Source organism: Kryptolebias marmoratus, linkage group LG2 (genome assembly GCF_001649575.2).
Source record: "Kryptolebias marmoratus isolate JLee-2015 linkage group LG2, ASM164957v2, whole genome shotgun sequence".
Classification (NCBI taxonomy): domain Eukaryota; kingdom Metazoa; phylum Chordata; class Actinopteri; order Cyprinodontiformes; family Rivulidae; genus Kryptolebias; species Kryptolebias marmoratus.
This window is the reverse complement of record NC_051431.1, coordinates 8,007,028-8,017,456: the sequence shown is the minus strand read 5'-3', so window position 1 is coordinate 8,017,456 and position 10,429 is coordinate 8,007,028. Positions and strand designations below refer to the sequence as shown.

General features: G+C 39.4%; 1 protein-coding gene across 2 annotated transcripts in view; it reads left to right on the top strand.

Annotated features, from left to right (window-relative positions):
• Nucleotides 1-782: 782 nt before the first annotated feature.
• rtn4rl1b (reticulon 4 receptor-like 1b) overlaps nucleotides 783-10,429 on the top strand; it is a 149,969-nt gene continuing 140,322 nt past the window's right edge. The window contains exons 1-2 of one of the 2 annotated variants that reach the window (XM_037974544.1): nucleotides 783-1,133; nucleotides 1,232-1,620. In XM_037974544.1, coding sequence (XP_037830472.1) covers nucleotides 1,608-1,620 — 13 coding nt within the window. In that variant the 5' untranslated portion in view covers nucleotides 783-1,133; nucleotides 1,232-1,607. Of the gene's footprint in view, nucleotides 1,621-10,429 lie in introns of both variants that reach the window. The other variant, XM_017433794.3, reaches the window with a different exon arrangement.

The following is a 10,429-nucleotide window of genomic DNA, read 5'->3' as shown; positions in this document are numbered from 1 at the left end:
TATATATACCCTTGGATAATACCAGCCAAATAAGAATATGTATTGTAAATTGGGTGATTGCATGAATATTCAAATATTCACCGAATTCAAAGTGGCTGTCCTAATTCAACTTAGAGAAAAGATTACCGAAAAGTACATGCCAGGGGATGGCACCAAAAACGATTTCCAAGGCTCTAAACATCCCCAGAGTCCTGTTTAATTCATCATCGAGAAATTGAAGGAGTATGGGAAGTGTGTAAATCTACCAAGAGGGGGCCATTCTCACAAACTGAGGGATTGTGAACGATAGTGACAGAGGACGCAAAAACACCTGTGACCACACTGAAGGAGCTCCAAGCTTCAACAGGTGAGATGGGAGACGCTGTACATACAGTAGGCTATATAAAACTGTTTCCCAGGTTCTTCAGCAGTCTGAGCTTCATGGAAGAATGGCAAAGAAAAAAACACTTTTGAAGAAAACTATTATAAGATATTAAAGTTTGACTAGAGTCTCTAAGCAATCTAGACGAACTCTAGAATAATATATATTTGCTATATTCGTTTACAGTGTAGCCTAAAAGAATAACTAAAGCTTCACTGCAACTAACCAAGGAAAGCATTAAATGATGAACTACTAACCACTTGAATGTGACAATATAGAAAACAGCCCATTAAAAAAAGATTAAATTAAAAATATTGCAAATATCTAATGTATAGTAAACCTACAGCCTTTTTAAACCCCGTCTCACATCACATGTGCTGTGAAGAGTCCCGGTGTCTCCAGCTGCGCACTCGGACAGAGGCGGTGACAGGGATGGAGCAGCGCGCTGCCCGGCTGAGGGGCTGAGGCAGGATCACACTTTCCTTCATCCCTGAGCGCATATCGATCTGATCCATGGCTGGAATGCAAGGAAAGCTCTTCCCTGACAGGGTCTCAGAAATGTAAGAATTACGAGTGGAGCTGAGGGGGGCAAAAAAAAAGGGAGGGAGGATTTGAAAGAGCCCGCCTGCATCAAAGTCTGAGGATGATTTGAGGAGCCTGCGTTTAAAATCCGACACCACTGGGGAAATGAGAATCCAAATAACTTGTGTTTATTAGAAATTTGAACGCACGTGATGCGATCGGAACGCCTCTGAAGCAAAGAGAGAAGAATGTGAGTGTGACCACCTGAGTTTTTTTGGGGGGGGAATCTGTCTGTGATCGCCATCGACCCGCCGCCAGAACTGATTTGAAGCCTGTTTGGTCATTTAGGTCTGAGAGGAGTTGTCTGTGGAGGGGCTGTGTCGGACTGCTGCGCCTTTACGCACTCTCTGGAGTTAATGTCATGGACTGAAAGGATCGCGTTGGAACACCAGTCTCACACCGACTGTCCTAATTCCTAATGTTGGACTGAGATCTGTCAGACTTGCATGAAAACAGAGATTATTGTTAGTCTGTCGGCGTTTCTCACAACCTCGACAGAGTGAGTCTGCGGCTCGCCAAAATCCAGAGGAGTGACAGCCGATCATTCTCTCACGACGAGACGCGAAAGCTCCGGATCCAACTTGAGAAGTGAAGTTTTAAGGCTGGAATATAAAAATAGATGATTCGTGCTGGACACAGGACGAGCTGCACCTAGACCTCCAAAATGTTCAAGAGGGGTGAGTCTCAAGTTTCAGTCATGGATTTTGTGGCGTGAATGGGACGTTCCGCGTCGATGTAATGTGCCCACATCCTCTCCCGGTTCCAAACAGATGTCCAAACATGACACACTCATAAGACACCGCGCTGCCCTGCAGATGTGTTAGATTGCAGACGATGCGCCATTCGAGGCGCATCTTTAATTTGCACAACAGGCTCTGAAGGTCTCTGGGAATTAAAAATTCATCCGTGTGAGGAAACATGGGGACGACTGTGTGATATTAATACAGCTGATGCCGCACTGCAGTTTATGAGTTATGCACAGGTCCCAATCTCCGCAGGAGCGTTATTATCTGCTGTATTTGTCCGCACATTTAATTGTAATGGAGATAACGGCAGCACGTGAGGTTTTTGTTTTTCCTCCGCTGGCAAGATCTTTAACAGCTCATGTAAAAAAAAAATACAAAGAAAAAGCTCCCAGAACTTTTAATATCAATATCCCCCAGACAGATTCAATTGAGATCATACGCTTACTTGATGGTTTGTTGTTTTTTTTTTTTTGTCCGCAGAATTGTTTCTTTCATTCTGAGCTTTAATTGGCCATACGAGCTGCATAACTATATCCACTGTAGGGAGAGTAAAGCCTCTAATGAGAATGAATTACACTACTACACACTCCCACTGTGCTATTATTGAGGGATTGAAATAAAAGTGAAATTAAACTGTTTCTCATTTCACTGTCTCCCTGATACCCCTCAGGGACGTTGAGATCCCCCAGCCTCCACTTTCAGCAGCCATGCTTGGTTTTATGTGCTCATCACTTTGGCATGACACAGAACCTACCTGCTCTTTAGTTATTTTATGTTATCTAGATTGGATAATAGCTGCAAACGGCACAGTAAAACCTTCATAAACCTTCACAGAGCCATAACCTCAGAGAGATTTATCTATAACGGAGGTCACCATAAAACACCAACAACTTGTTGTGTGTTTGTATTTATTTATTCTGTCTTGTGCCAGGGAAAGAAATCATCTGCTTAGAGTGTGTTTGTTTTTGCTTTGTCCCTTCAGGGGACAGGAAAAAAACATGTTTTCTCTCGCTGCCATCAGATTGATTATTGCTGTTCCAGTGGTTGAGATAAAACACGCCATAGTGATGACTGCTTAAAGCAATATAGAACCTCGAAGGAAAGGTTAAATCTTTAAAACTGCATCCTGACAGCTTCACAGAAAGGCCAGCACAAACTTTAGTCTTTTATCAGAAGTGTTACAGATCAGGATTTATTTATATGTTTATTGAGAGGAGCACATGTGACTCACGGTGTGCATTTTCTTTAGAATTGAACAGGAGGATAAACATGTCTCTGTTTTGTGTCAGTTTATTGCACCCAATGAGATGATTTCCCACAACGCTCATTTATTTTTCAGTTTCAGTTTGAGGGTTGAATCGAGAACAGACAGGTGGAGTGGTGCCCAAGATTCTATGATTTTTTTTTTCTTTTTTCAGGGATTCAGCTGTTCAACCACTGCACAGACACTCCTAATGCAAGAAAAAAAAATAATTCAAAGGGCAGAATTCACCAGTGTGCCAAAAACGCTCAGTGTGCCAACAAGGCTGAGTCTACAATAGAGAAGCAGGGATGCGTCAGCTTTGGCAGGAACAGTGCAGAAGTTCTCTGGTGAATTGGAATTTTTTTGCACCTAAAATAACACATTTTATAGGGAGCCTGGCTGATGCAGCAGGCACTGCATTCACTGTGACAGAGCCACCATTGTCCAACACATCCAAGGATGATATCACCTTACAGAACTTCTCAGGCTAACCTAACAGTGTGCTCAGTTGCTTAGATGTTATTGTTTTTAATAAAGTGGGTTTAAAGGATTATTTAGTGAACTCTTTAAGAGATAATTTTGCTCAATATAATTGCTGCTGTGATAAGGTCTTTTCATTTCCTTCACACTTAAAACTGCTGGGTTAAAAACAACCCAATTTGTAACTCAGTTCTGGGACAAGTTTAAACCAAGCCAAGTTGTAATTTAGCAGAGTTGGATTATAAATTTAATCCAGTGTACTGCCATGAGTTTTTTTACCCCAAAATTTAGCTGAAATTACTCATTTATTTAAATTATAAAAAATGATAAGTTAAGTTAAAAAGAACAACCCAAAATCTTAGTCATTAGATAATTACAACTTGAGTTGCTACTAGCTAGCACCAACTAATGTTATTTTAGGAGTGCAAGTGCAAACTAAAGTTATTACTAAAGTCAACCAGGTTAAACATTTTCTTACAATTGTTTTAACCATCTTTCCTGTGCAAATTACATCCTAGTAGAAGTCCTGTCGGGTTCAATTTATTCAATTTCTGGCTTAAAATGGCAGATTGTAAAGAACAACTTGGTTCATCCCCGATCTGACCTCTGAGTCAAACTTTTTAACTTAGTTTTTGGTCAAATCAACCCAACCGATGACCTAATAACTTCAACACAGCAGCTGAGTTATTAAAATAACCAAGCAGTTTTAGAGTGTATAATCCACGAACGTGTCTGAACATGTATAACATCTTTTTTTAAGTGATTTTGTATTTGGGTACAAATGTACATTTATGTAGCCATGCAAGCATGCATGTCAACCCCATTTCTGTCTCCACTTCTGTGACTGTCTCTCTTTCTTGATTTCACAATTTCTCTTTTCTCAAACCCAGTCATCCACATATAGACACAAGGGATGATCTGTCAGAGCAGCTCTCAGACGGAAAGGACAAGATGTCCACCGAATTCACCATGCTGTGGCGTGCTGTAATTACAGCTACATGTTATTCAGGATTATTGGAAGAGGCTCAGCTAAAGCTTTTTTTCTGTTGAGGCACATAATAAACACAGGATGACTAGCACAGACAGGTAGCTGACTCACACACTTGTAAAAAAAGAAAGATTGAATCAATAAGTATCCCCTCTCCTCCTGCATTTATTACTACAATATTTTCATAGTTTTTTTTATTCTTTTTTGACCCATTTGCTAAGTGTTGCTGACCTGGACGTCAAAGATCTCCCTGCTCCCTTCGGGGCAGGTTTCTGTTCATTTCAGAAGAGCATGAAGATCAATTTGAAAAGACTTGAATCTCAGTCAACATGAAGCCACCTCTATATTTTATTCACTTGCATCATTATTGCATTGTAATACTGTTGCAGACAGAAGCAGCTTATGTTCTACTTTTGATGGTAGTTGAGGAGGATTTTCATCAAAAAACACAAAGAAAAAGGTTGTGTTGGTAGGTTGTAAGTTAGGTTTTGATGTCTGTTAGTCCCTAAGAATGTAAAAGACAGAAATCCTTCAGCAGATAGAACGATTCCAAGGTGTTTATTCTAAGGTTGCTCCACAAGTTCCACTCAGTACTGTATAAAAGTCCAAACTTGGCTTTGGTGAAAGCAGGCCTACATAAAAGAAATAAGGACAAATGTAATTTACAGTGACAAGTCTGGATTCTACTTTTTTTTTAGGCAAACAAGATAGAAGTAAAGTCTTTAAACATGTTAAATTTGTTGTTAGTGTAGGTGTTAAGGTCATAGTTCAAATCTTCTATATATTGTTTATTATTTTGTTTATAAAATATGTCAATTACAATTTTTTTCAGTTATCTGTTCTACATATATGTTGGAGTAACTGAATATTTTAAAAGGTAATAGTATCTTTCATTATCGTAGAGAGCAGTTTTTGTTTTGAAAAAGGAAGTTTCTTTCAGTGAGGGTGGATGTTCTAACTTGATGGGTGTACTATAGGTGATTGTGACAGTGTTGGCTTTATGTAAAGTTATTATAATAATATAAGGTTATTAGAATGATGTCAAATACCCCTGTGTTATTTAAATAATAACACAAGACACCCACTTAGCCTACATTAGTAAATGTACAGTGTCTTGCATAGGTTCATAGTTCTTTAAAGTCTAAAAAATTCTTTGCACTATTATAATATGAAACACTTGGCTCATAAAGCTCACCCATAACCAGTGCCCTGAAAGAATTGCTTGAGTCCAACATATAGGGCCATATTTAGCATTTAACAGGCTAAAACATAGACAAAGATAAGCAATTTTAAACAATACTGCTGTAAATGTGACTTCAGTGCTCATCCCCCAATCCATCATAAATAATTAATTCAAGTGCTTGACATAAAATAGGGCACTGACAATCTCACAAAAACTGACATATGCATGCACACACGGGCACATGGTAATATTGGCTTTTTATGAGTGTCAGACTTCTAAGACGAGATTAATTTGGAAACATGTTTGCACTAAATTCGTTTAACGTGATGAGCATTTTTAACGGTACTTAGCTCAAAGAGAACAACAACAAAAAAAAACCAACAACAACCACCTGTAATTACTCCACAGATTATAAAAGCCTTATGTTTGAGTTCACATAAATGCACATCAGCAAATATATTACTTGCAATTAGTTGAAATTTTTAAAATTCGTATCATAAACTTATTAGCTGAAATTAAGCAATAAAAACACAGCTTGTTGCATAATCTGTCAGCTGCAACAATGGAAAGATAATTACTTGCAGAGATTAGGACATATTTTGAAAGCCAGCTGTAAAATGAATGTGTTATATGAAGCAGCACTTGTTTTGTTGTACCTGCAAACAAGGCTGAAGAATTTGCTGGTAATGATTTCAGCAAAACAAATATGCCACAAAGGAAACACCTGCGGTCTAGCTCTGCTCACTTCTGCAGGTTGTATCCAGTGAACATGTGTCAGTGAAATCAGAGCAGCTCGACTTCTGCTCTCTCCAATTTCAGCTAACCACAGGTAGGAATGGGAAGATGCTAAAGGTTTGACACATATTCGTCAACCGATATACTGAGGATTACAAAGCAAAATTTGGAAATTTTAAGAAGACAGTTTTATAAGCAAATGGTTTAGACATCGCCTAAGGAGGAGCAAGTACAAATCAGTGCTTCAAAATGCTGACACAGATTTGCACAAGAGTAACACAGGCCCATTTGTCACTGCTTGTTGCAAACTTTCAGCCATTGTCAGGGCCCAGGGAGACTTCTGTTCAAAAAGAATAGACTCCTTGCTCATTTTATCACCGTCTCAATCCTCTCAGGGTGTCGGCCTTGTGCCATCACGCCGTGTCAGATCTGCATTGTTGTATTTTACAGCACAACTCGGGTTTACGTGCCGGTGAGAGGGGAGCGTGGACCGATGACTGAATTATAGGAGGAGGGTGAGGTTTGAAGCGAAGTGAGGAGGATAATGTAGAGTGGAGCAAAAGTATAAACCTCAAACTGATCCTTTAAGTCTTTCTAAGCTGTCTGAAAAATAGAACGTAAATCTGAGAGGAGGACGACATTTCTACGCCAGTCTGACACGTTTTTAGAAGTGCAAATTTTAAACCTTTTACCCTTCTCTTGAAAATGGTAATGAAAACTTCAAATAGATGCATGGATGTAAAAAAAAACACTGGCAGAAAAATGTTTTGTTTATTTTTCTCTCAAGATATGATGCTGTAGAAAAATGGGAGATGGGGGTGGGGGGTGGGGGGATGTTGAACTAACTGACTGCTTGGTATTCTGTAGATCTAGCCTGGAAAACAAAGAGTCTAAGATAATTGACAGAGAAACATTACCAATCATTGGAAAGCTGAGTCACTTTTATTAGACGGCCAGACAGTGCACCTCAGGTTCTTCCACTGCATTCCAAATATCTGATTTAGCTGAAGGAGATTCTTGATACCCAAAAGCCATTTATTTAGTGGCCAATACTCAGGAGTGTTCCCATGAAAGACTGCAGCACGTTTGGATCAGATTGCACCTAACAAAAGATGACAAATAATTAGTGAAGTGTGTGAATGTGGTGTGGGGAGAATACAACATTGACTGGTGGTAATGTCCCATCTTTATCATCTTTACTCTGATCCTTTTATTTCTTCTTCCTGGGAACCATTTCACACTTCCCCTCAACCGTTTCTCAATAAATTTGGTAACAAGGATTAAAAGTTCAGAAATAAATGGATTATTGCAGTCTGATAAGACGCCAGAATGATTAAATCCACACAACATTTGGTTAAAAATGACAAGGTTAAAAAAATAAAAAGTGCACACAAAGAAATGTTAATCCTTGTTAGCACAAAAAATAAATAAAATAATCACCTGATTTTTGTGCAAGTGCCATTTTCTCTACCTTTGTTGTGGAAATGAGATGCAAGGATGGTCATTAGTGGATGATAATGAGGTGAAGGAGACAAACAACCTAAGCCTGTTGGTTTTTCAAAAATTAATAATTAATTTGTGATTAAGTGGCTAATTGGAGTTTAAAGGTCAGTGTCAACTGGAATACAATGGATCTTAGGGGACAGGATGGAGGACGAGGGGGGAGACAGTCCAGGAGACTGTTGACAGTAATCCCAGGTGCTCTCCTGTTACTGTGACAGCTCTCCCCCCTTTCTTGAGCTCTCCTCCCCAGGCGACATTGCCTTTGTGTGCTGAGAACAGCAGTTCAGTTGCATCAGCACCTGGGCATCTGCCCTTTTGGCTCTGAGAATGTGAAGTGGCATGTCATCCAAATAGAGAAGAAGCTAAAAAAATGGGCTGTATCAGGATGTCTGCCACATATAAGTTCATATGTTCTCAAACTTAAAGGGACAGATTCGTGGTTCGAATTGTATGCGAGTTCCAGGCACCAGAGGAAGGTCTCCTGACTCCTGGCATTGATTTATCTTGCTTATTATGCCTCAGATTATTTTCACTCTCCTTCCACATCACAGTCAGATCTCATTTATTTCAAGATGTTTTGATGTGAAAACAATGGCTAATTCAGTCTCCAGAGTTTGCAGGTTTAAAGATGCTTCCAAATAGAAATTCTTGTGCTGAAACTTTAAGTGGGGAATGAGATGAACAAACGGAACAACAATCATTTTTCCATTTCTCCGATTCCTGTCCCTGCCTCTGTGACTCCACTTACCTTCTGCTCCTCACCTCCACTAGACCTGGCCTCGTCATGCTTGGTGTTAATGAGACAGGCTACTGCCACATTCACATCTGAGCCTGGTTCTTGTTCATATCTGCCATGTCTGTGTTCTGTATTAAGTTATCGGAACCCAGACATTTGTCATGACCATGGCTGAATTTTAGGGAACAGTAAGACCATTGGTAATTGCTGATATCCACTGAAAATAATTCTCCCCTGCAATGTGAGTGCACACTATGCATTGTGGGATTGCATCTAAAGAGCCACTTAAAAATATATCTAATTTAGCGAAATTGAGACATTTCCTCACATTTATCAAGGAAGGCAATAAATTCAATTATTTCTTGAAAGCACTAAAATATCCATGCATTTTCTGTTTGAAAAGTGACCCCGTGAAATATACCCTGTGATAGTACGATGGCCTTCAGAGGACAAGACGATTTTGCATAAAATCCAAAAGATGGATGAAGAGTGGAATGAATAAATAAAAGGCAGGACTCAGAGACAGATGGAGTTGTAATAATTACAGAATATAAGCCAAGGTCTTCCACAATCACAAATCTTTTTATATGCAAATCCGTGACAATTGTCTTAGAACGGTAATAATTTTAGTCATTTACACCAGCACGGCAAAGTTTTGACCTTATTATAGCCAATATATTGGAGATGAGAAACAATTGGAAGCACCAGATTCAATTTACTCTCCGTTTCTTTTTTTCCATATCTGCCTAAATCAGAGTCTAAAATGTCCTGCTGTGTTTGCAGCCGCCTTCATCAAGTTGAAATCTATTTCTAGAGCAGAATGGACCTCTTTCACTCTCTCTCTCTCTCGTCATGTATTTCAGTGCCCTGAATGAAATTGAAGTCCTTGACATGTTTTGGATTTTTCTTTTCTAACAAACATTGTTCTTCAGCCTTGGCAGTCACTCATGAAAGCCATTCAGACCATTAGGACCTTGCATCATAAAAACACTGGCCATCAACCTCACAATAGAGGTGCAAGGTGCTGTTTTGTGTGGGAGAGATAAGCTTTTAATTATTCTAGTATCCTAGTAAAAACTACAGAACCCTTGCTGCTTTCAAATAAAGTAGACTGTGACACAGTGCGTGCTTAAAAAAATCTCCATATTATGTTGCAGTGCAACTCCTGCTTCCTTAATTAATAATGTGGACCCTTTTGTCTTTCTTTTTATGCCAAGAAATTGGACAGAGATGACTCCGCTTTAGGATGGAGGAGTAGAAACAGTTGTAAGGACTGTAGTGAAATCGAAACCACTTTTCAAAAAGTTCAATCGTCTTGATTCTGCAAGATTTTTCCTCCTTTTTATTTTTTAACTTTAATAGTAAGCAAAAAGGGAAAACCTAAAGCTGTTTTTATCTGTTTTTATGAGGTTTCCACGCATCTGCTCTGGTTGGCAAGGGACCTTGAAAGAGAAAGCTGTATCCTGCCTTGCCTGCAATAAGAAAAAATAAATAAAAGAGAGCGAAACAGTGCAAGAAAAAAAAAGTCAAACTAATAGATAGTCACTACCATGTATGCTGCGGCTCATAGATGCAGTTCCTAGTCAAAGCCTCAATCACACACTGCTCAAATCCCACGAGAGGTTCAGGAACACAGAGATGCCACAGTCTGACAGGGAACACTGCCACGGCTCTGCCCCGGCACCCCCACTATAAGATCTCTGTTGAAGCCATGTGTGCACCTTTGACAACTCCAACTCTTACTTAAACTACAAGTGTCTTTATTCCCTAGATGGTCAGGAACAGCCTACAGTTTGCCCTCAGCAATCGCACTAATATGTCTCCAGTCCCAATGCAGAGACCTGCTTGATGTGAAAGTGTATTTTAGAAATA